The sequence below is a fragment of the Ahaetulla prasina genome, chromosome 5 (genome assembly GCF_028640845.1).
Source record: "Ahaetulla prasina isolate Xishuangbanna chromosome 5, ASM2864084v1, whole genome shotgun sequence".
Classification (NCBI taxonomy): domain Eukaryota; kingdom Metazoa; phylum Chordata; class Lepidosauria; order Squamata; family Colubridae; genus Ahaetulla; species Ahaetulla prasina.
Window position 1 is genome coordinate 30,817,675 of NC_080543.1, and position 26,402 is coordinate 30,844,076.

The 26,402-nt window shown below is 33.0% G+C and overlaps 1 protein-coding gene across 3 annotated transcripts in view; it reads left to right on the plus strand.

Annotated features, from left to right (window-relative positions):
* The window catches only part of NBEA (neurobeachin), a 417,781-nt gene that overhangs the window by 21,197 nt on the left and 370,182 nt on the right, over positions 1–26,402 (plus strand). For all 3 annotated transcript variants that reach the window (XM_058184768.1, XM_058184769.1, XM_058184770.1), the window contains exons 2-10: positions 11,017–11,248; positions 14,416–14,516; positions 14,965–15,060; positions 15,998–16,119; positions 19,786–19,912; positions 21,003–21,122; positions 21,830–21,976; positions 23,534–23,731; positions 24,742–24,875. In XM_058184768.1, the coding sequence (XP_058040751.1) occupies positions 11,017–11,248; positions 14,416–14,516; positions 14,965–15,060; positions 15,998–16,119; positions 19,786–19,912; positions 21,003–21,122; positions 21,830–21,976; positions 23,534–23,731; positions 24,742–24,875 (1,277 nt within the window). The remainder of the gene's footprint in view (positions 1–11,016; positions 11,249–14,415; positions 14,517–14,964; positions 15,061–15,997; positions 16,120–19,785; positions 19,913–21,002; positions 21,123–21,829; positions 21,977–23,533; positions 23,732–24,741; positions 24,876–26,402) is intronic.

The following is a 26,402-nucleotide window of genomic DNA, read 5'->3' on the forward strand; positions in this document are numbered from 1 at the left end:
ATTTGAGGATAATCAAGCTGCTATTAAAATGGCAACAAATTTGGCTGTGAAAACGAGCTCTAAATACACAAATATAAGGCAAAGTATACAGAGTAAGATGATACAATTGGAATATTGTATGTTGGATATTGCTTATAATTTTACTAAACCTCAGGGTGCGATTAAACATAGAACATGTTGTGAAAGTTATGGGCTAAGATTGTAAGCCATTATATATTGTCCTGTCCAAAGGGGAGTATGTTAGGAAATTGTTATTTGTCTAGCTAGTTGGTCAGGCAATATATAAACCAACTATGTATGTTTGCAGTAAGAAAGGTATTATATTGCTTTAAGTCTGTATTGCATCATCATGCATCCTGATTGGCTGAGCTCTGTAGCCAATGTACTTAAGGAAAGCTAAATTATGGTTTGGTGGACTCTACAGCATTGTTACCTGCTGATATGCTACAACTGTATATTTGAGCTCTATGCATGATCATTGTTTGATCATGGCTATTTACTGATTCTTTAATATTTACTGACTGTTGTGTATTGAACTGTGTTCTTGGCTGAACCTAAAGAAGATCTGGTTTGTTGTGCAAGTCTACGATTGCTAAGAAGACTTGGTATTTGAAATATCCCTGGACTGACTCTATATGTGTATGACCTGGATTGTTTTTGGACTATGATTTTGCTTTTCCCTAAAAGTAAAATATTATCAAACCCCAGTTTGTCTGTATCGTAACTGTTATTGTCCACAATCATTCTCAGTTGTTTTCATGCGTAGGGTACTCTGCTCAGTAGTCCACAACATTGGTTGTGGGCCCAGAGTATCCTTAACAGAAACGTCTGAGATTGGTGTGGCAGCAGTTGGTAAATTCCAACGACTCTATGCCTAACTGCCGTGCTCTGACTAAGGAAGCTGCCTTGATGGACAGTGAAACGTCTCTCAAACTGACAACAAAAAAATTAGTCCAGTTGCAATGATTCAACCTTCAGACATGGATGATTGAGAATCTTTATCGATACCCTCTTCTATCTTTTAAAATGGGAGAGTTCCAGAGTAAAATAAGCAGCAAGTGTGTGTGCTTGATTGAGAGAAGGAAAAAGCAAAAACTGATCTCTATTTAATTTTAAAGTAAGGTTGGATTTCCAGAAAACGAAGAGCAGATAGTTTGAATCAGAAAGGAAGTTCTTCTTCAAGGAACTTTTGCTGGGGATACTGAAGTAAATGTTTAATTAGCATTTTAAGGATATTTTTAAGTTTTTATATGCTTAAGTTTTCTTCATTGACTCTGATATTCATTGTAGGTAAATTGAAATACTTTGATCAATTCCGGATCTATATATGGTGAAATTCCCTAAACTTATTAAGAGAGCAATACTTTGATTTCTAGATTTTTATGTTGTTCCTATATAGGTCTGTTTTATTGGCAAATAAGGACATAGGATATGAAATTCCTGTCAGGCTATATCAAACAGAATCCAAAATTTGATTAGAACAGAATCTTGGTGCCTGACTTGGTATACCCTTTTTTTCTTCTAATATCCCAAAGGGTCAGCCACAGCAAGTCTGAATATCTTATTAACATTTTTCCTATTTCCTACCTTAAAGCATTTTTACATGGTTTAACCTTCTCTGAATAATTTGTCAGAGGTCATCTCCGTGACTCTATGTAGTACTACACGGCAGGTGAAAGGGGGAAGACAGCAGATAAAGGTACTGTAGTTTTCTTTTTCTTTTTCTTTATTTAATTTCGTCAAGCATGTAATAGGTAACAGATATAAGTATAAACATAATTATGAATACATGAAATGGATACATATAAAAGGGAACATTAGGACAGGGACGGTTGGCACGCTGGTTCGCTTATGCACGCCCCTTAGAGACCTCTTAGGAATGAGGTGAGGTTGACAGTAGACAGTCTAAGGTTAAAGTTTTGGGGGTGTTGACCTTCACAGAAATATGTAGTTGGAGTTGATCTTGACTGAAATATGCAAGATCTATTATAAGGATGAAGTAAGGTATTATTTAGAAGGGTCTTTCAAATGTTAAGTCTCTTTGAAAATAACTATAACTTTCATTTTCTAATAATTAATAGTAAAAAGTTCTGCTTTGCCACAGATACTAAATATATATAAAGTTAGTTCCAAATGTGCTGGGACATAAAAAATATGCAAGAGATTTCTTAGGACATTGTCAAATCCAGTTTTTTTCTCAAAGCAGGAAACTAAAGAACTGAATTGGTGGTTTGGCTCTGAACACATCCAGCAAAGGGAAGCCTAGGCAATGTTTGTTCTATTGTCAAACTGCTCTTACTGATATGTAGGTTTTCCTAATATTCTTCTTGTTTTAATAAGATGTTGATTGTTACCTATAAAGCCCTTCATAGCACAGGGTCTAGTTTTTTAAGAGACCACCTATCTCCAATTGTTTCTACCCAAAAAAGACCTTCCAATAGTGTGGATGTTCTCCAGATCCCTTCAATTAAATGTTGCTAGTTGGGTTCTATCACTGTCCTACTTTCTGGAACAGCATCCTCCCACCCGCCCACTCTCTTATCGTTCTGGAAGGCCTTAACACCCAACTGTGTTCCCAGACCTGGGATTAGTGTGTCTAGAGTGCAGTTATAATGTTTTTACTGTTACGATTATTTTTAATCTGGGCTACCATATTTAAATTTCATATTTTTTACAGTTTTAATTTATATTTGGATGTTGTAATCCACCCAGATTCTTCTGAAGTTGGCAGCCATAATGCAAGCAAGCAAGCAAGCAAGCAAGCAAGCAAACAAACGAACAAACAAACAAACAATTTCAGTTGGAATCTGCCTTTATTTAATCTATTAATCTGGATCCTGTAGTTAGATCAGATCTTGACCTTCTTCTATAAGATTACTTTTCTGTTTTGTGAAGGATGCTGTCATAACCCATCCTAGTTGTCTTTTCTCATATAATAGTTAATCAAATTTAGCTCCTTTGGTCTCTCTTTGTAGGACATTTTCTATTATCATAGTCTGGTGCACATCTCTGAAAGTTTATGAGTTTCTTCGAATCCTTTTTAGTGTGGGAGGTCAAAACTAAATATATTACTTGAGGTGGGGGTCTCATCAAAGTAAAATAAAGGGGAATGAGTTTCTGAGTTTGAAATTATGGTTCTAATTCAGCCTTGATTCAGCCTTGACATTGACTATATTTGCAGTTACATCATTTTGTTAATTTGTACTTAGTTTTCAATGATAAGAGCTGTGGTGGCTCAGGCTGTAAGATAGCCTGTTATTAAAACACAGCAGCCTGCAATTACTGCAGGCTCGAATCCCACCAGGCCCAAGGTTGACTCAGCCTTCCATCCTTTATAAGGTAGGTAAAATGAGGACCCAGATTGTTGGGGGGGCAATAAGTTGACACTGTAAATATACAAATAGAATGAGACTATTGCCTTACACACTGTAAGCTGCCCTGAGTCTTCGGAGAAGGGCGGGATATAAATGTAAATAAAAAAAAATCTAGTATTTATTCAAGATATTTTTCATAAATAATATTGTATGCAGAGATTGTCCATCTATTTATTTGATTTTTCTGTTCATTTGATTTTTGTTTTTGAAATTGAGAACTTTGGTCTTACTCTGTTAAATTTCATGTTGTTACTTTGAGCCCATTTCTCTAACCTATCAAAATAGTTTTGATTTTATTTTTGTGTTCTGTTAAGCATCCCATCTAATTTTATATCATTTGTATACATTTGATATACATTCCTTTCACTTTTTCATTGTGATTAAATGTTCGTACTTCCACTTCTTCAAGTAAAACTTCTCTAGTAATCAAGCTGTAGATATCTGATCCTTGTTCATTTTTCTACTCTCTGAAAGAGAAAATTGTCAGAAAGACAATTGAGAAATTTCCTGAGAGGACCATGCTGTCTCCCAACAAATGTTAACATAAATAAAATTTCCATGCAGTATGTATTGCTCTTCAAAAGAATCTGCAATTTAGTTTTAGAAGGCATCATCTTAGAATAGAATAGAATAGAGTAGAATAACAGTTGGAAGGGACCTTGGAGGTCTTCTAGTCCAACCCCTTGCTTAGGCAGGAAACCTTACACCATTGGTTATCTAATCTCTTCTTAAAAACTTCCAGTGTTGGAGCATTTACAACTTCTGGAGGCAAGTTGTTCCACTGATTAATTGTTCTAACTGTCAGGAAATTTCTCCTTAGTTCTAAGTTGCTTCTCTCCTTGATTAGTTTCCACCCATTGCTTCTTATTTTACCCTCAGGTGCTTAGGAGAATAGTTTGACTCCCTCTTTTTTGAAGCAACTCCTGAGATATCGGAATGTTAGGCATTACCAACACATTTTGCAAATGTTTGCATAACACTGAAAAAAAGAAGATTAAATATGGTAGTTTATTCTTTTACAGAATAGAGCATGCAATAGAGGTAAAATCTGAATGACATATGATGCTATTCACATATCTTTATCTTTATTTTAAAATAGCATGTTTTCACCAAGAAACAAAATTTAAATTGTCACGGGGAATTTTATGAAAACCTAATGAAAATGTTTTTAAATAATGCTATGAAAGTTTTTTAAAAAGTCAATTAAATTAAAAAAAAGGACAGTGCTTCAGTATCGGACAAAACCCCTACCGCCCACCATGAAAGCTGGAACGCCCACTAGTGGGCGGTAGGGACCAGGTTGACTACCACTGCATTAGAGGCTACTCTGATGGCGTTTTTACCTGCAGAACAATTAAGAAATTAGACCTTTTAAAAATCTTGCTGTGCCTGTTAAAAATATAAAATGCTTGCGTAATGGGCCATTAATTTAAGATAGCAGAACTATTAGTTCCTTTAATATACTGTAACATTGGTTAATACCCAGCAGTCAACCTATATAATGCTGAAATGCTTCATTACCATTCTGTACGGAAAATTAAAAACTGCAAGCACCTTAACAATTTATATGTGTACAGTGGAATAGTCACCTGTATTCCCCATACCCTACATGTATTCCTTTTTACACATCAGTAAATATAGCATCATATTTAGTTTGGCAATCCCAATCACTGTTCATCAGCTCTTTGAAATGATGAGCTCTAAGCCTTGAAAAAGCTGTTTTGAGACTTTCTTGAGATCTTCTTGAGATCATGATCAACAGGAGAGATTTGTTTGTTAGTTTGTTTAATAAATTTAATAAGTAAATAAATTTATATTTAGCATTTGATCCATATGGGCCATGATTTATGTAGCCATATTTGATCATGTATCAACAAAGAGCCAATTTGATTGAATTAAAGCCAACTGGGTGAATTTGGGCTTAGTCTCTCTCTCTCTCTTAGCCCAATCCACCTTACAAAGTTGTTGTGGACAAAATAGGAAGACGAAAGAGTATTAGGTATGTTCATTGCCTGAGGTTTATAAAAATAATAATGGTGAGAGAATAAATACATATATACCACAGTTAGCTATTTTGAAAATATATACAACTGTAGCATACCCCCTAAAAGGCATAAAAAGACTCCTTGCAGAAATAAACTCTGTTCAGATATACAAGGTAGTCCATTCACTTTGTGACTCTTAATATTATAAGTATAATCTTCATAGTCATTAAGAAGTTTCCTACATCTTTATTACTTAAACAAAATCAGAATAAAAATCTTTACAGTATATATTCTAATAAGTATTCTTGTTTCACACTTGGATAATATTATTGTAGGATTGTAGGATTGTTTGGCAAAGTTTACATTGCTTGAATAAATCACAAAATAACTTAATACAATGTGTAAGGCTTCGATGTAATTCATATAAATATACAAATAGAATGAGACTATTGCCTTACACAATGTAAGCCGCCCTGAGTCTTCGGAGAAGGGCGGGATATAAATGTAAACAAAAAAAATATATGTTAAACTGCAATGTGGGGTATTTGGTTGGTACAGAAAACCATGCAGATAATAAGCACCTGTGTAATATATGATTAGTTCAGAAGAATCTACTTTTCTCCTGTCTTTTGGATAAAAAGGAAGGGAAGATAATTATATTCATTTTTGATCTTTATTTCTCTAACTGGCATGATGGCCTGCATGGTAGATTAATCAAGAGGAATGCAATATTTTACCTGGTTCATATGACACATTAGTGAATTTGGAGATAGTGAATCCTTAAATCATCATCATTATCATTTTAGCTATTGTCTATCCACTGCAGGATGAAGATCTCTTCCGCATGTTTCCAACCTATATGGTTTTGAGCTTTCTTTTGCCAATTGGGCCTGCAATTCTTGCTGATGTCATCGATCCATCTTGTTTTAAGTCTCTTTGTGGAAGTGTTTTATCCATTCTAGCCTTGGTCCATCATAGTCCACCTGCTTGGTCCTTGGTCCACCTGCTAGCAGTTTTCTTGCTATGTGACCAGCCTATTTCCATTTCAATTCTTTTACTCTCTTGATGATATTGTATATTTTTGTTTGTTCTCTAATCCATATGCAGGTCTTTCTATCTTGTTTTGTAATGCCAAGCATGTATGGCTCTTTGCGCCACTCATAGCTTTTGTATCAATTATAACTTCACAATTGTATCAATTGTGAGGTTAGTGTTCATGTTTCACTGGCGTACATTAGAGCAAGTAACGCATAGTGTTCAAAACCTTTTCAGACACAGGGGGAGGTTGTTCTTGAAAATTACACTTAATTTGCCAAATGCCTGCCAACCTCATTTAACAGGCTATTCAATTTCCTTTATTGTATCACCTTCCATTGAGATCCGTTGGCCGAGATATATGTAGTGGTCTACTATGTCTAGTTCTTCTCCAGATATATCTTTCTTTAGTGAATTTATTATTCTGGAATCCTTAAATATGGTTAAGGAAGGGTATTGTAATTACAGTTTATATTGATGGTTTGTAATGGGTTATTTTTTACTATAATCATAGTTCCGTACTTATTTGGTTACTTAGAAATTATTATGGCCACCCATATTCAACTGATAACTCTAGGTGGATAACAACCAAGGAAAAATTATAATAAGAAATCATATGAAAATAGATCACAAATACAATTAAAAAAACAAATATTTGTCATTGGTTGAAAGATAGCACTAGCACTTAGACTTATATACTGCTTCACGGTGCTTTATAGCCCTCTCTAGGTGGTTTACAGAGTCAGCAGATTGCCCCCAAAAATCTGGGTCCTCATTTTACTGACCTTGGAAGGATGGAAGGCCAGGTCAAAATTGAGCCAGTGCAAATCGAACTGCTGGCAGAATTTGCCTGCAATCCTACATTCTAACCACTGATCCACCATGGCTCTTATACTGTATTATAGTAATACAGTAACTGAGATATTTCACAGTGTACAGCACCAGAATGCACATACCAAGTGAATAGATTAGTAGCTGGGAGTAGAGCATATAGCTCATGTCCTGTTTTCCTCCTTATTTGGAAATTATGTAAAGTGGATTAAAAACATTTTCATTTGCATTCATTAGTTGTCATGCTAAATATTTGAAAATTGGACAGAAGTCAACCAAATATGAGGAGAAGCTGATAAAAGTAATTAAGTCCAAAGAGGTTGAATAAATATGGCAGAGAGAAAAAAATCCAGAAAATTTCTCCAATTGCATTGATATGGCGAGACAGTTGGGTAGCATCCCTGAATACAGCCGACCCCTTTATTACCTTGATTCCTGCAGTATGTAATAAAAATTCAGTACTAAATAGACAGAATGCGTTTTCTGGTGATAGGTATCATTGCGTTTAGATAATATCTACCAATAAGGGAGAAAGAAAATGCTTACTTCTTGCAGTACTGATATCCCTATTTTTCATAAGGAAAAAACTTATTGTAGAGTAGAAGTACTACATTAACCAGTACTAATAATAGCATTTTTAGAAACTTGTTTTTTAAATTGATAATTTTGAATGTTTCATGAAGAAATAATTAAATTCAACTAGTTTTGAACCTAGTGGCCTATTTTAGGTTAACAATTGTATGCATACTGTAGCTATCTGTATGCAATATAGAATTTCCATGGGGAACTTGAGAAAGGAAAAGATGGGCTATAAATTCTCATAATACATTTGAATATACTCTGAACTATAGTAATATATGTGATATTCTATTATATCATGTCACAGGGAAACAGATATAGGAACCAAAGTCTGTGGCAAATCCAGATGACAACTACTTTTAAATATATTGTGAAAGGACTGCCACAGGATTTATAACATCAATCATAACTTCAAGGAAATGTATATCTGTTTCTTCTCTAGTGTTGTATATGCCATTAATTGTTGACAGTACCCATGACACTCTGTATTAGATAAACTCGGCAGTGCCTCTTAGAAGGATAAATCAATAAAAATTGTACATCAAAAATAATATCCAAAACCAACAGGAAACATTTCAGCCATCTAGGATACTCTTAAAGTGGCATTGTTGAATAGATGATGATAAGAAATACTGACTTCACTGTGAAAATATTGAACTAGAATTCAGATTTAACAATATTTCCTAGGAACAGAGACCAAGTTTTCTTATTATACTGATACTGAGAAAACAATGGTTATGCCTGGTTATTTTGCTAAACTATTCTGTTTCAGGTCTCCTTTCAGCTTTTTCCCCAAAGTATTTTCTTTCACAATTTATGTTTTGTAACTGATAAAAAGGTGTGACCTGCGAAAGCTTTGCTTGTAGTTTAGTATAATTTAGTTTACTTTATTATCATTGCACCTCGTACAATGAAATTAAATGCCATCTTCAGTGTACATTATAACTATAAAAATAAAACACAAACACACATCCTTCACATTCTATAAAATTGAATTGAAAATCCGATATTGCATTAGTATTGCACTATATAGTAGAATTCAGTATAGTTACTGCCCTGGGATAGAAGCTGTTTTTCAGTCTATTTGTCCTTGTTTTTATTATCCTGTACTGTCTGCCAGATGGTAATAGTTCAAAAAAAAAAAAAGGTGCCCAGAATGAGATGGATCTTAAAGAATGTTTTGAATTTTCTTAACTGCAGCAGGGGCTATAAAGCTCTTTCAAAGAGGGGAGAGGGCAACCAGTGATCCTCTGGGCAATGACATTAACCCTCTGGAGTGCTGTCCTATTTGCCACTGTGCAATTGGCAAACCATACACAGATGCAGTAAATTAAAATACTCTATGGTAAAGCGGTAGAAGTTTTTCATTCAGTTGTTTCCTGAGAAGTCTCAGGTAGTATAATCTCTGCTGGGCTCTTTTGTCCAGTGCTGCAGTGTGAGTGCCCGAGGTCAGGTCCTCTTTTATGATAACACCCAGAAACTAAAACTGGCCACTTGCTCCACTTGGTCTCCATTGATAAGCAAGGGCTGGATGTCTGATCTATTGCTTCTATACTTTGTACTTTGTTGTTTTGCTCTAATTGACCTTATGAATACTTACATAAGTCCAGTTGTAAATACTATTGCAGGTGCTTCTAAGTGTCTTCTAAATGAAAAAAAATCAGTTAAGAGAGGTAGCAAAGAAAGTGGAACTAACTATTTCTTTCCAGCTTCCCCCAAAATACTGGCTTCTGTTCCATTTAGGAACTAGTATTAATTTGCTTGTAGATGGGGGACATATTTTTTCATAGAGAGGTAAAGGTTTGGAATTAAAATGTTTTGAATTAAAAAGACCAAGATTGGTGTTGAAGGTCAAATGTGAAACAGAATGACATCAAATTTCTTTATTGTGATTCTTTATTTACTATAATAGCAACTACGTACAGATTTGCAAATGAAATAACAGTTAAAACCTTATTGTTGCTGGTGTTTTATTATTTTGAGATGATTAAAAAAAGATGCTAAAATATGTGAAAGATGCTTGAAAATTAGTACAACAGTCTCATTTAGCCCATATTATTATAATTTTTTAAAAAAAGTAATTGTCTTGAAAGCTTGCTGTAGGAATGTTTATTAATATGCGCACTGGAGACTATTATGAAATGCTCATGGCACATTATTTTTCTGACAGTATTGGTGGATTCTTTGTGGTGACTTTTATTTGTACATAAACCAGTCTAGACAGTTAACTAATAAAACTGCTTCAGGATGTATGTATGTATGTATGTATGTATGTATGTATGTATGTAAGTAATAATTATTTAGTAATAGAGGTAAGCTCTTAAAAATATATATCTTATGCCTCATTATTCTCAGTTATCTTTTTTATAAATAGAAGAATTGAGCTACTAAACTTCAGTCTACATAGAGGGTTAGATAGGATTTGGAAATGAAAAAAAATATTTTTGACATGTATATATCATAATCTGAATGGGTTCCTGGCTACAACAATAAATATTAAAATCAAGACAGCATTGTAGTAATAAAACATAAAGCATTACGGATGACATGAATCTATCCTACCCCATGTGTTTTCTAAAAATAACTGTGTGGTTACTAGCTTCTGATTGCATTCTCTATTGCTCTCTTAATTAAGGTCCTAATAATATATAAAGAGACTCTGAGTGAATAAATAATGGCAAAGTTTGGTGGCTGTTAATAAACAATCAGTTTTTGGCCCTGATCTATCTCTATATAAATCTTACCAAATTCAGCTCCCACAATCACAATAAATTTCTTGCCACATACCACTGTAGAGATGGGCTCTACAGGCTCATCTTTTCATGCTCAACATAAATTTCTAAAGACTTTTATAAAAAAAAAAAAGAAGGTGATAGAAAAATGGAATTTTGTTTAATTTTTCTATCCTTTGTCATACACTTTACATTATTCTGATAATATACACACATAGCGATTTTAAAATATAATTTGATGTTCTATTAATTTACCATCATGTATTTTAATTAATATCAGACTATTTACAAATAAGCATCTAGGTTGCAACTCTAAAAAGACAGCGAATAAAGAAAATTTTAAAGTTAACTCCCAAGAATACATTCATTTTTATAGATCACAAAGTAGTTTATGAACATCAAAAAAATTAAGTTAGTTTGCCTGAATCTTGAAAAGATCTAGTAAATTAACATTTTCTTTTTTTCTTTTTAAATTTTCAGTTGGTTGGTGGAGAATTTGATCTAGAGATGAACTTTATAATCCAAGATGCAGAAAGTATAACATGCATGTCAGAACTTTTAGAGCACTGTGATGTAACATGTCAAGCAGAAATTTGGAGTATGTTCACTGCCATCCTTCGTAAAAGTGTCCGGAATTTACAGACCAGTACAGAAGTTGGTTTAATTGAACAGGTGCTATTGAAGATGAGTACTGTGGATGATATGATTGCAGGTATAATTTATATAATAGATTATCATAATGCAGAAATCTTTTTAACATTGTATATGAACTGATTAATTATTAAAGGATAGTAACTGAGCACAGTTTGGAATTAAAAAAAGTTCAGATTATTTTGTAATTAATGAAATTATGTATTTTAAAGAAATATGACTAGATTATGATTATTGCTGATACCACTTTCTCAGACACTATTTTAAAATGTTTTTTTAATCCTCAAAAATAATTTTTTGAAAGTTTGTATTTAGCTTATTTAGTGTATTCAGAAAACATTTGTGAATTTGAACTTGATGGTAATCAAAGTAAATCAAACTTTAAATTCTGCAGATGTTTAAAAAATGCTTTCTCAGGATTATTTGAATGAAAACTATAATGTTGAAAGAGCCTTAGTATATATCAAAAAACTTGTGCGCCAGACAAAAAAGCAAAATTAAAATGCAGGTTTAGGGAGTATTTTAAATGTGTAAGTTATTTTGCAATATGATCAATTATTTTCCTCAATATTTTATATCATGAAATATAGTTATTGAACTCTTTCTTACAGAACCAATATCTTAATTTTTGTCAGAATTTCAGTAAGGATCTGATAATAATTCTTGAATTGAATCCAGGAACTGGACTCTGACATTCCTTTGTTAGCTACTAATTTTCACAGAGAGCCTTTAGAGATGCCCTTCACAAACAAATGTATGTGTTGTAAAGTTGTTTAAAATAATGAATGAAATTTAAAAAGGTAGGCAAATCAGTCTTGGTTAATCTTTCCATTTATCTTACTGTGAATCCTAAAAGAAGTTTTAGCGCATCTGTTGGATTTTTTTTTCATTGCTGTGGGAGATATTTTCATAGTACCAGATGAGAAAGCTTCCTGGAAATTCCTTTGCGAACATAAATGAGTTATTATATTTTTCTATATTAAGATGACCTATTGTCACTGAATCTGATTTACTTTGACTTATGGGATAACTGTAAGTGTTGGGATTTGCCTGTATCGAGTTAAACCAAAAATATGAATTAAATATGTGAGATTCTCAACTTCTTTAAATGAAGAATTGATACTATAGTATTTAGAATAAAATTTAAGTATTTGATGACAGTCTGTACTCTGCATACTTATTCCCATTTTATCCTCAAGAGATGCTACAATATTACTGTGTAATTCTGAAGTATGAAGCCAATAATGTATTTTTTCAGTATTATTGCTATATGTACTATACTAAAAATCCATCTAAGAAGCATAAAGTTTATTATTAAGCGGGAAGTTTGCAAAGAACAAGGATCCAAATGGATGGCAGACCTAAAGAGTAAAATTAATTTTAGCCAATTTTAGCTTCCTTAATATGAGGAACATATAACTGAGTAAATGTGATAATGCTGTTCAAAAGTGAAGACAGATATATAACTAAGTCCCTTTTAATATGAAAAAGAAAATCCTATACCATTTTCTGTTCCACCTCTCTAATAATTTTATCATTCAAAGTTATATGCAAGGACAAAGTATATATTTGGATTTTTATCACTAAAGCAGTAAGCTTCATAGTTCCATGGTCTGAAATTAAAATATTTCTATCACATGTTTTAAATATACAAAATGAGATACCAGGAAATAATCTAGTTGAAATTAGTTTTTCAGTGGAGAAGAAATAAAGGTATATTCTTTTTAATAAGTCAGACAATGCTCAATATTCACTCAGTTAAATTAAGAAATAACTCTTGGAAAATGTTATGAATTTAAGAATATTATTTGGAGGATGGAGTATTAAGTTTTCAAAAAGTATCCAATGTTTGATTAAAAGTATTCCCAACTATTATATGTTCAACTTTCTTGATACAAACCTATTAAAACAATTGTATGTTTGTTTTGGAGAATATCTGGTAGTCTATAAACATTGATAATCAGTCTGGAGATCTTCAGCTTAGAAAATTTATCAGAGGTATTTCTCGACTTTCCATTGCTTAGAATTTCCATTGCTTAGAATTAGAATTTCCATTGCTAAGCATGGCCATTGTTAAGTGAGTCAACTCAATTTTGCAACCTTTTTTGTTATGATTAAGCAAATCATTGCAGTTGTTAAGTGAATCATGCAGTTGTTAGGCAAATTCAGATTCCCCAATTGACTTTGCTTGTTGGATGCCAGCTGAGAAGGTTGCAAATGGCAATCACACAACCCCAGGATGCTGCAGCCTTCATAAATACATGCTAATGGCCAAATGCCTCATGACCATGGGGATCATGCTTTAGTCATAAGTGTGATGACTAGTCATAAGGCACTTTTTTGAGTTGCTAAATGAATGGTTGTAAATCAAGGATTACCTATAATTAAAGTTGCAACACATCTTGTAAATTTATAGTTACTATTTGCATAAAATAGTAGACTATAATGTCACAATTGTGAGCTGATCACCAAACTCTTGGATTGTGATCATATGATCACAGGGATGGTGTGACAGTGGGCAACTATGAGGACTGGTCATATTGCTACTCATGGTCACTGAACCTAGTGATCATAAATGAAGACTACCTGATATATAATTGCAAAACATAAGATTAAAAAAACCAATATTCCTACTTCAAGTTAAGTTAATGGTAGGTAAAAGATTCCATATAGTTACAAAATAATCTGATCATTTCAGAAACCTTTTGAAGTAATAAAGATTCTTCTCTTGATCAATATTTCTTGCATTATTGCAAACCTTTCTATATTGTTGAATTTGTTTATGAAAAAAGGAAAAACTCACAATATGAACTTTTTATCCATCCATTCAATTGCACAAGTGGTTTGGGCTTTTGTCATGACAGATCTAAGACATCTCAAAATGAATTCTTAGGGCTTATTAAGTATGATTTGATTGATTATTAGTAACCTATGACTATCACTAAGTGTTGTATCTTATGATTCTTGATGAATATATATATTTTCCTTTCTTTTTTCTTTTTTTTCCTTTTATGTACGCTGACAACATATGCACCAAAGACAAATTCCTTGTGTGTCCAATCACACTTGGCTAATAAAGAATTCTATTCTATTCTATTCCTCTGAATTGCTGGAAAACCTAGCATTCAGAACTAATAATGTTTAACAGTCAATCCAGTTTGTACTTTGAAATATTATTTATATAAAACAGTTAAGGAAGCAATGGAGTAATTTTATTTTTCTTTGAAGATCTTCTCGTTGATATGTTGGGGGTTCTTGCCAGCTACAGCATTACTGTTAAGGAATTGAAGCTTTTGTTCAGCATGCTTCGTGGTGAAAATGGAATCTGGGTAAGTTACGGCTAATGCAAATATAGTTATGACTTGTTTAATTAAGGCACAACATCATGTGTAATTAAGTATTTAGCAATTTTTTAAAAAAATTAAGTCAGCTTCTCATGACTTCTTTAAAATAAATTTCTAGTCTATTTGGAAAGCTAGATACCAACTAATATACAGTATCTCATTGTAAAATGAATAAAATGAACATTAACTATAAATATAGATACTATAAATATAGATACTAGTGGCATAGCGGTTTTAATGTTGAACTACAACTGGTGAGACCCAGGTTCATATATATGAGGGAATTCATTGGTAACGTTAAGCCTATAACTTTCTTCTGAAGGAAATTTTAGGAGAGTGTTCTGTGTGTGCTGTCTCATTCTTGAAGGTGAGGTAAGATATAAATCTAACAAATAAATTCAGTAAAATAATTGTACTATTTTGTTTTTGATAGCCTAGACATGCAGTCAAGCTGTTGTCAGTCCTTAATCAGATGCCACAGAGGCATGGTCCTGATACTTTTTTCAACTTTCCAGGCTGCAGTGCTGCAGTAAGTTTTAAGCAATAATTTATTGATCATAGTGAAACTTACATCCTCTTCTAATGTATAAATATGAAAATACCATGTTTAATTGTTTCACTTATATAGAATTAGTATGAATATTTTTGGAGCTTTGATATCTGAGAAAGATATCTGAAATGATTTTTCTTAGTAAAACAGTTACTAGGTGTATTCTGCTACATATTTCATCCATCAGAAACTCTGGATCATGTGCATTTTCTGGATCATGTTGGTGGGTTGCTACTGGTTCTCCCCGGTTCTTGTGAACCGGTAGTGGAAATTTTGAGTAGTTTGGAGAACCGGTAAATACGATCTCTGCCTGGCCACGCCCCCAATCTATTTGCTGCCTTCCAACTACCAGCTGATCGGCTAGAAGGAAAAAAATCCTTCTATGGAATGAGTATCAGGCAGGTTCCTTGTTAGCAACTTTATTTTTCCTTGCTTTCCTGGGTGCCTTTTATTATGAGTAATATTTTATTTGGGGAAATGAAGAGGGGGGAGTTTGATTCCTTCCCAGAGCAGGTTAGTGGGGCTGGGAGGGAATGGGGATTTTGAAGAAACTTTCCCCTGGAGTGGGGAGGGAATGGGGATTTTGCAGTATCCTTCCCTTGTCACGCCCGCCACGCCATGCCCACCAACAGGCATTTACTACACCCACAGAACCAGTAGTAAAATTTTTTGAAACCCACCACTGGATCATGTGCATTATCTATGCTAAAGAAAGCAATGGAAAGTGGGCACATACCCAAAAGACCCCAAGCCCAGACAGATGTATTTTCATCTATTTTCCAAATTCTAGTTTCTTTGTATGGATTATGATAGGAAGACTTGGATTAGTGCACTGAGATTACAAATTACTTATTTTTTGCAAAACATTTTTAGTTTTATTTGATAATAATTAACTTTGTTTTCATTTTTTCCATAGGCAATTGCATTGCCTCCAATTGCCAAGTGGCCTTATCAAAATGGGTTTACGCTTAACACTTGGTTTCGCATGGATCCATTGAATAATATTAATGTAGATAAAGATAAACCATATCTTTATTGGTAAGTATCATTGTGATATTTTTAGTGTTGTTTAATTAAATAATTGCTTGCTTCTTTTTGTAGAGAAAACAGGACTTTTCAAATATTGTTGTAACCAGATGGAAATAACGAAAGAGAGAAAATCTTTACACTATAGTCTTCTGTATGTTTATTCAATATCTCCCAGTCCAGCTTATCTCACAGGGTTGTTTTATTAAGAAGAATTGTAGGAAAGAATACTGTGTGTTGATAGAGGAAAGCTTAACATAAACCAAACTTTTAAATAAGTAATCTTTTTCAGGTTATAGAGGATTCCTTTATAATGCAATAACAAACGGACGCTGTATGCTTTCCTAATAATCAGTGATACTAAGCATAGCAAGAATTACATTTAAGTAAACATAAGATTGTGACTTTGAATAAATGTAGTTTGTATTTGATAATTTCTTTCCATATCCAACATTATAAACTATTGGGCTTGGAAATGTATTAGATAGGACTAGGCTGGCCAGCTCAAACAGGCTGGATTTACTCTGTACATAAATGTATATGTTTTCCCATTTATAAAAAATAATCTAGTTAATTTGAAGTCAATATTATAATAAAAATGTTAGAAGTAGACACATTCTACACTTCAGCTTCACTTATAATTTCCAAATGTCTGAAATTAATAAATTGCACTGGTTTCTTTTGTTATGTAAACACTTTTGGCTTTTGGCTTTAGAAATGGGACAATAGGAAAAAGATATAGTCATAAAATTCACTATGTATCGCTTTCTAGAAAAAAAATTGCAGTATGTGCAGTATGTTAAGAGATAGTTCGTTGTGTGGATGCACCTGTTGGAACAAGGAGCTTAATAATGACAAAAATATAGGGAATAAGGAAAGGTGACAGTGACAAATGAAACATTCCGGTTTCATGAGAACAGCTACATGTTTTTTAACATCTTGCAATATTGGGCACTTACCCCAAAGTGATGGAACTTGAGGCATGATTCCATTATTCTGTTTTAGTCAGATGTATTGCATTAAGATGTATTGCATATTTGGATTGCAAAAATGCAGACAACCCTTATATAAAAGCAAATAATTAGAATTTGCTAGATCTCTTTGCTGCTATCTAGTGCACGGATTTTATAGCCCAGATATGGTAGCCTGCATTGCATGACTGGCACTGTGTCCTTAAATAGATCAGACTTGTGTAAAGACAATGTCCTTTATAGTTTTCACATACCCTGTGGATATGCCATACCAAACTGGGTCAGCCTTGTATGAATTCAGTAGGGATTTCTTTCACTGATACTCATTTCTATCACAGTCTTTCTTTCCACCAACTTGATCGGCCAAAAGAAGGCAAAGATGCTTCATCTTTCTGCTAATTAAAAAAAAAAAATCTGTGGTGGGAAAGACTAGGCAAGACTCTAGGCACATCAAAAAACAAGAACAATTCTTAAGAATATAATTGAGGGTTTTTTTTTTACTGCCTAGAAGTCTACAAGTAATTAATTTCTGACATCTGGAAAATCCTCATTATGTGTAACCTGAAAAATGCAGGTCTTCTCTTTTACTTGGGAGGAAAAGATATGATAAACTGTCCCATCAAAGTTTTCTTTAATGTAACTTTGAGATACATTCAGTTGACTAGAAGTAGAGAATTCATTCCACAGGTCAGCTATGTCTAATTGTTAACTCAATCGTAATTTTAAGGTTATAAAAGAAAATGTCTATAGGAGTCTTTATGAAACAATGTTATATAATGTTAATGTCTACTGTTGTTAGTCCTGCTTTTACATGCCAAGAAATCTTTTCCATACTGAGAGACAGGCTCTCCCTCCTGTCTCCCATGATCATTCCCACATACCATTACAACTGTTAAGGACATTGAAGATAATGAATGAAATAACTGCTCTAACAAATCAATATTTCTGAAATGAGTTATGCTTTATAATATGGAGGGTGATATTAATTACCGTATTTTTCGGAGTATAAGACGCACCTTTCCCCCCTAAAAAAGAGGGTGAAAATCTGGGCGCATCTTATATTCGGAATGTATCCCCGCTCAGCTTCTCAAACGGAGGTTTCAGAGGCTGTAAAAAGCATCAGAAACTTAAAAAAAAGCCCCAAACGGAGCTTAACGGAGCTTAGAAAAAAAGCCCAAACAGAGCTTCGCTTCAGAAAAAAAGCCCCAAAGAGAGCTTCGGTAAGGAAGCCCCTAAACAGAACTTCAGAGGCTTTTATTCTGAAGTTCTGTTTTGGAGGCTTTAAGAGGCAGAAAAAAGTTTTTTCTGAAACTGAGTTTCAGAGGCAGAAAAAAAAGCAAAAAAAAAAAAAGCAAGGCACAGAGCTCACAACCAAGGAACCTGTTGCTAAAATTCACCTCTGGGAACAACTGATTGGGGGTATTCTGGGAGGCCAATCCACCTGCCAATCAGCTTTTTTCTTATTTTCCTCCCCAAAAACTAAGGTGCATCTTATACTCCAGTGCATCTTAAACTCTGAAAAATAGGGTATTTTTAAATTATATTTGTTAAGGATATAATTCTAGTGCATCTATGAATACTGGAGGGCTCTAAGTCCACATTCAGCGGTATGACATATATATTGACTTTTAGTCTTACATAATCTATAATACATTTATAATACTACTGTGAATACAATTTTTTCACTTTCCTTTAATGAGATATTTATAACTCTATTTTGAATGCTGGCACAATTTTTGCAAGCTTTTCCCCAATTTCCTCATTACATCTTAATAACATCCCTGCAACACAGATACTATCTTTAGTTGCCGTTATGCATAGATTTTGTAAAACGTACAATGAATCAGCATATTCTCCTGACTATTTTTGTAAGAATAAAAACATTTGTCCTATTAAAAAAAAGGTTTTTTTTCCCTTGAGCCTACAATGCTGACAGTCTGAATTTACAGTTTTAGATCAATTACAGGTATTCCTTGCTTAATGACCACAATTGGGACCAGCATCTCTGTCAAAAAGTGACATGATGTTAAGCAAGACATCATATACCATGACACATTTATTAATTCATTTCTGCCATGGTATATGATGTCTTGCTTAACATCATGTCACTTTTTGATGGAGTTGCTGGTCCCATGGTTGTTAAGTGAGTCACTGTTATTGTTAAGCAAATCATGATATGACCACAACTTGCTATTTTACTATTGACTTCTCCATTGATTCTGCTTGGTAGTCAGTTGTTATGCACACAACTGGTGATCATGTGTTTGTGGGATGCGGCCATAAACACCTGCCAGTTGCAAAACAGTCAAATCTTGATCATGTAACTATGGGGACACGGCAACAGTTGTAAGGTCTGTTGTAATAGTTTGCATGGTCAAATTTAAATTGCATATTTTTTAAAAAAATAAAAAGCTTTTCAAATATGTTCCATATTTTGTTTTCTATTTATTTTTCTTTTTGAATTTTTCTTCTTTTATCTTTGTATACTAACAGACAAAATTTACAAATCATAATGAAGGTAATATTTATTTGTGGCATTTGAAATACGTACTGTAATGCATATTGCAACAGTCAAATTTTTAAAAATGAATTTCAGTTTGTGTATTGTATAGTTTGATTCTATTAATTAAACATAACGTAATGTAACATAACATAACATAACATTCTTGGAAAGCTTCTTTTTAAAATATATTTTTAAAATTTTCAGTTTTCGCACCAGCAAAGGGGTTGGCTATTCTGCACATTTTGTTGGCAACTGTTTGATAGTTACATCATTGAAATCAAAAGGCAAAGGTTTTCAACACTGTGTGAAGTATGATTTTCAGCCTCGCAAGGTAAGTACAAAATGCTTATATTAGTAATTGTAAGAATACATCATAGAATAACAGCCTATTTGTAATTATGATTAAAGTTATAGTGGTGAGCCAGGCCAAATTTAAGTTTTACTCTTTGCATTTTGGACAATTTTGAAGTCATCGTAATAAATGCATGCAAAAGGCGAGTTGTCAGAAAAATATATGTGGTAAAACAGAGTTCATTGTATTAAACTAAATTTCTGCACTTTTCTATAGAATATCACTATATTATTCGAAATTTTATCTAATTTATTAAATTAAATTGTAGAGTTTTTCTGGACATTCAAAGCAAAAAAATAATAATAAATGTATCCCTGCAATTCACACTATAGTTTCTCTCATTATATTTATTCAGAAATGTTAATTACTTTGTGAAAAATGTTACTCATTTATATATTTCAGATTAGAAGAAAATGAAAACAGTTTTCAAATTTTGTTTCTGTCCTTTTGTTTTTTGATTTTTTCCCCTGAGATTTTAAAGTTGCAATATTTTATATTGATTCATTGATTATATGTCCTCAAATCATTCAGCTGTTCGTAATCATATAGATAGATTTTCTCCATGATGATCTGTCCATAACCTCTGATATTTTCACTGCCAATTCTAAGGATGGCTATTTCACCTGTTGCCATTAAATTGGTTTTCTTAATATTTAATTTTAGTCCCATTTTTCATTGTGCTCCTTAATTTTTATTATTAAAGTTTGCAATTTTTTTTTACATTTTCAGTTATCAGTGTAATGCTTTCAGCATAGCATGTTATAATATAATATGGTAGGTTCAAATAATAATATTGTTCATTGGAACTTTTCCTTTTCAAAATCTGATTACAGTTTCTTATGAGCAGTGTTTGAAAGATTTATGATTTGGAACACTTTGAATTTTTCATTTAAACTACATTATGGATTGTTTGATTTTTAAAATATATTTTTCAATATTTTTTTATAAAACTTGAATTATTAAATTTGTATTTTAGGACAGCACTATTCTACTGTTTTATATTTTAAATAGCATAATTGTTAAAAGAGGTTAAAAGGTGATGCTTCATATATCTTGCCTTTCTTTTTAGTGGTACATGATCAGCATTGTGCACATCTACAATCGCTGGAGAAATAGTGAAATTCGTTGTTACGTTAATGGTCAGCTAGTATCCTATGGTGACATGGCTTGGCATGTGAATACAAATGATGTATGTTTTCAAAGATTCTTATGTTTCTAAATATATACAGAAAATGTATTTATTTATTTTTGCTTATTTAAAATGTTGATTTATAAGGCCACCACCCAATTCAAAACTGATTCTGGGAGGCATTACAAAAATGTATCTTAAAAAATCTAACAAAATATAAAATAAAACATAAAATTAAAAAGGACATTGCATATCAGAGAAACGATATACGGTGGCCTAAACAAACCAATATCCATCAAATAGAAATATCAGCAACCTATCCAAGAGCCAAATTTTTAAAGATTCATAAATATATGTCTTTCCCTCCCAAAATAAGACATCCCCTGATAATAAGCCCAATCGGGCTTTTGTGCACATGGCAATAAGGCCAAGCGCTTATTTCAAGGTTCAAAAAAATATAAGACAGGGTCTTATTTTTGGGAAAATGCAGTAGTATACTGCAAAAACTTTCATCTTCTAATATGCCAACAGATTGATCATTTTAATTATATTAAGAAAGAATTTCCTAATATTTTGCCTTTATCTGTGTCACTTTCTTTTTGAATATAAACTATGGACGTAGATGGTTGTATTTCTCCTTAATGTAACATACTCATATTGTCATTACCTGCAAATTTAATGAATGCGGATTTAAAATAACTTGCATCTTTTTTCTATGCATTTTTATGTATTTTATTGTCAAATTCCTTTGTTCTTCTTTTATACAGAGCTATGACAAATGTTTTTTGGGATCATCTGAAACTGCTGATGCAAATAGGGTTTTTTGTGGTCAACTCGGGGCAGTCTATGTATTCACTGAAGCTCTTAACCCAGCACAGATTTTTGCTGTACATCAGTTAGGACCTGGATATAAGGTAACATTTTATTATAATTCCAGTTTAGGAAAAAACTTGTTGCATTAAATTATAATGAACTATCTTGGTGTTGTTTGGGCTCCTTTTATATAGTCTTTAAATTATAATTCTTATTTCATAGAATATGCTTTTAAATATACTGTGTGCATGTCTGTGCATATATATAAAACTATTATACTAAAGCAATTCTAACAGATATAATAAAGAAAATGAATAGAATATTTATTTTTAAAAGATTGCATTGTGTAAGATTCTATGATATATTCATTTTCAAAAACATTGTAAATACTTTTAATAGAAATATTGTTGTCAAATAATTTATCAAGTCAGCAAATTCACTCTTACATATTGAAATAAGCTCTTATCTACTAACTCTAATATCATCTGATATGCGATTCTCATGATAATATTTACAAATGTTTTATTTGGTGTGGCATTGGTTGGAATGCCTTCTGTTTGCCAACAATTAATTTATTTCCATCTGTGAAGAGTAACTCTTTATGTTTCTCTGCTTACAAAAATGCATCAAATTCATATAATAGTTTTCAATTTCTTGGAGATTCTTGTAATATATACTATTAAAATAGTGGAAACTATAGTATAGATTTGCAGCTACATAATTTGTGTTGAAAATTGTGTTGAAAAAGGGACGTGGTGGCTCAGGGGCTAAGATGCTGAGCTTGTCGATCAAAAGGTCGACAGTTCAGCGGTTCGAATCCCTAGTGCTGCCGTGTAACGGGGTGAGTTCCCATTACTTGTCTCAGCTTCTGCCAACCTAGCAGTTCGAAAGCACTTAAAAAATGCAAGTAGAAAAATAGGGACCACCTTTAGTGGGAAGGTAACAGCGTTTCGTGCGCCTTGGGCATTTAGTCATGCTGGCCACATGACCACAGAGACATCTTTGGACAATGCTGGCTCTTCAGCTTTGAAACGGAGATGAGCACCACCCCCTAGAGTCAGGAACGACTAGCACGTATGTGCGAGGGGAAGCTTTACCTTTACCTTTAATTTGTGTTGATATACAAGAATTTCGGGGTGAGTTCCCATTACTTGTCCCAGCTTCTGCCAACCTAGCAGTTCGAAAGCACTTAAAAAATGCAAGTAGAAAAATAGGGACCACCTTTAGTGGGAAGGTAACAGCATTTTGTGCGCCTTGGACATTTAGTCATGCTGGCCACATGACCACAGAGACATCTTTGGACAATGCTGGCTCTTCAGCTTTGAAACGGAGATGAGCACCAACCCCTAAAGTTGGGAACGACTAGCACATATGTGTGAGGGGAACCTTTACTTTTACCTTATTCCTTCATAGTGCATGTTATAAATCAGCTAGCTTTATTGAAACCATTATCTCAATAAATAAAATACCTTTTTAAATTTGTGTTATTCTTCAATAAGAATGTTTTAGATCTCTTCAAAGGGCAAAGAACATGCTTGATTTTATTAATATGTAATGAAGTGCCATATCTTGATTATTTATTATGTCATGTAATATAAGAGGTGTACTTTTGTAAATATCACAGTGATTGTCTGCAGAGTACTTTCTTTCTTCTGCAGAGTACTTTCAAATTTAAATCTGAAAGTGATATTCACCTTGCTGAACACCATAAGCAAGTTCTGTATGATGGGAAACTTGCAAGTAGTATTGCTTTTACCTACAATGCTAAAGCTACAGATGCTCAACTATGCCTTGAATCTTCACCAAAGGAAAATCCTTCAATTTTTGTACATTCCCCCCATGCTCTTATGCTTCAGGTTTGTATAACAATAGATTTATTATTTTCAGTTTTTCATAGTTTTATTAATGTCACATAAAGCTCTGTTTGAATGCTACTAAATTTTAAATATATCTCAAAAAATCATTTTTACAAACTATTGATGTACGCAGCCCATACAAATTATTTCCTCGGTGTTGATGAATTTTCTGTTATGATTATTATTTTTAGTCTGTAATTTGCTTATTATAAACAGTGAATTCATGATCTTGATTTTAGTCATGGTAGTTACTGATGAAATAGCATCCTTACTTATTTATTACAACTGAAATCTGTTTCAATTTCTGTTACTGTTATAATAGAAACAATCCACTCTTAAATATCTTGAAGAAATGAATCTAAAATAGATGAACTATTTTCATCTAATACAGGGGTAGTCAACCTTTTTATACCTACCGCCTACTTTTGTATCTCTGTTAGTAGTAAAATTTTCTAGCCGCCCACTGGTTCCACAATAATGCGCCATGTATCATCTGCGCATGCCTTTTGCGCATTGTGGATTGGGTTGGGGGGGTGCCGGCTACCAGCTCTGCTTGTCTGTTACAGCTGGGTGGTGTGGGGGGAGGTGTGCGAGCTATTCTGGGACGAGGCTGTTTTGTTTGCGGTCACACTATAGCGCCATTTAGTTTCACTTACGTAACGTGGACTAAACTTATGCGCAGGTGATACAAATAGTATATTTTTAGAAATTTAAATTGTCACAGGGACTTTTATGAAAACCTAATGAAAATGTTTTTAAATAATGCTATGAATTTTTTTTAAAAAGTCAATTAAATTAAAAAAAAGGAAAGTGCTTCAGTATCGGACAAAACCCCTACTGCCCACCATGAAAGCGGGAACGCCTACTAGTGGGCGGTAGGGACCAGGTTGACTACCACTGATCTAATAGATGACATAATCAGATGGATTATATTCCCACTGAGTAGCACATATTTGACCTTAAATGATGGTCCAATACAAAGAGAACTGTTTCTTCTTTTTTAAATGCAGGATGTGAAAGCGATTGTGACACATTCTATCCACAGTGCGATTCATTCAATAGGAGGAATCCAAGTTCTTTTCCCTCTGTTTGCTCAATTAGACAATCGGCAACTTCATGACAGTCAAGTGGAAACAACTGTCTGGTAGGTTTTTGTCAGGAAAGCTTATTTTTGGAAATTCTCATAATTTTGCATAATATGTGATAAATGCATTGAGTGGTTCCCCCAACTCTATGCTATGTTTTGTCATTTTTTTCATGATATATGAGGGATAGTATAAATGGTATATGACAGATACATTAATCAAAACTCATTTTTAAAATCACTTGTTTCGTATTTGTATTACAAAATTTTTGGCTCATAACCATGTTTAACAATAATTTGACGAACCATGGTTTGTTCACCCACACAATATCTGGGTTATAAAAAATTAAGCTTAATGTATGTATAATAATGTTGACTACATGCTAAATCTAAAACATATTAGACTTTATATAATGTGAGAACCCACTCTGTATCTTTCAATAAAGTTGTTTTCTTTCAGTAGTATCATAACTGTAAAAACTGTAAAAATGAAATGTTTCTGATGGAATTAAAAGTAAAGGAATTAATATTAGACATTTCCAAACCTATCCTATAAATGTCAGTGTTTGTTAAAAATAGATTGCCCATCAGGTGACAATATTGGCTAACCTATTAAGGGTTCAAAATCTTAGCAAGATTGAACCTCATTAGTGCTTAAGTCAGGGGTGTCAAACTGGTGGCCTGCGGTCCAGATGCATCACACGCAGGCCATGCCCACATTGCAATACATCACGATACGTCATGTGACATGATTGAGTTTGACACCCGTGCCTTAGTAGAGCATTCATAAAATAGTAGACCTCTTAGGCTAGACTGTAAATTAAAGAATGGAATGGCAACTCACTTCCATATCATTGCCAAAAAAATTGTGAAGTCACTAGAATCTAAGCTTGAGTCAAATTAGATTTTATCTTTTTGCTACTATTGTAAATGGTTACAGTGAAATGTGAATAGCTCATAGAAATTTAACTACATTATTTAACATTTATGAATAAATGCCCATTTTTAAAGCACTTACATTGGACATTTTTCATTTTGATTTTTTTCTTAGTAAACTAGCTATTATGTGAATTGCTGGAGTAAACATTTATGATATGCTGAAGTGATGTTTGGGGAGTTTGCTCTTCATAGCTTTAAATGACAATTAACATATAAAAATTCACAAAAGCCAGCAAATGAAAACTTGTATTAGTAGAATGAAAACATTGTAATTAATAGTATCTAATTATTGTACTTGAACTAAATAAATATTTTATATTGGAATGAGACACTCTTAAGTTTAGTAAATAATTCCTGACTGCTACTGAAATTTACTTTTCAGTTGCCCTCATTAGATGTACAATAGATGTTAGGAATATGTATTTCAAAACATTTGGGAAGAATAGCACACTGTTCATGAAATAAAGAGTGCTATTAATTAAAGCACCCCATCTTTTTTCAGACTTCTATGCAGAGGTCCATAAAAAGTGGTCTGCTTTAATAAAGAACTTTGTATGAAGTCCAAAACAAAACTCAGAAATTATTTTTCAAGTATGCATTTCCTAGAAAAAGTGAACATACATAGTTAGTTGAGCTCTTATAAAATAG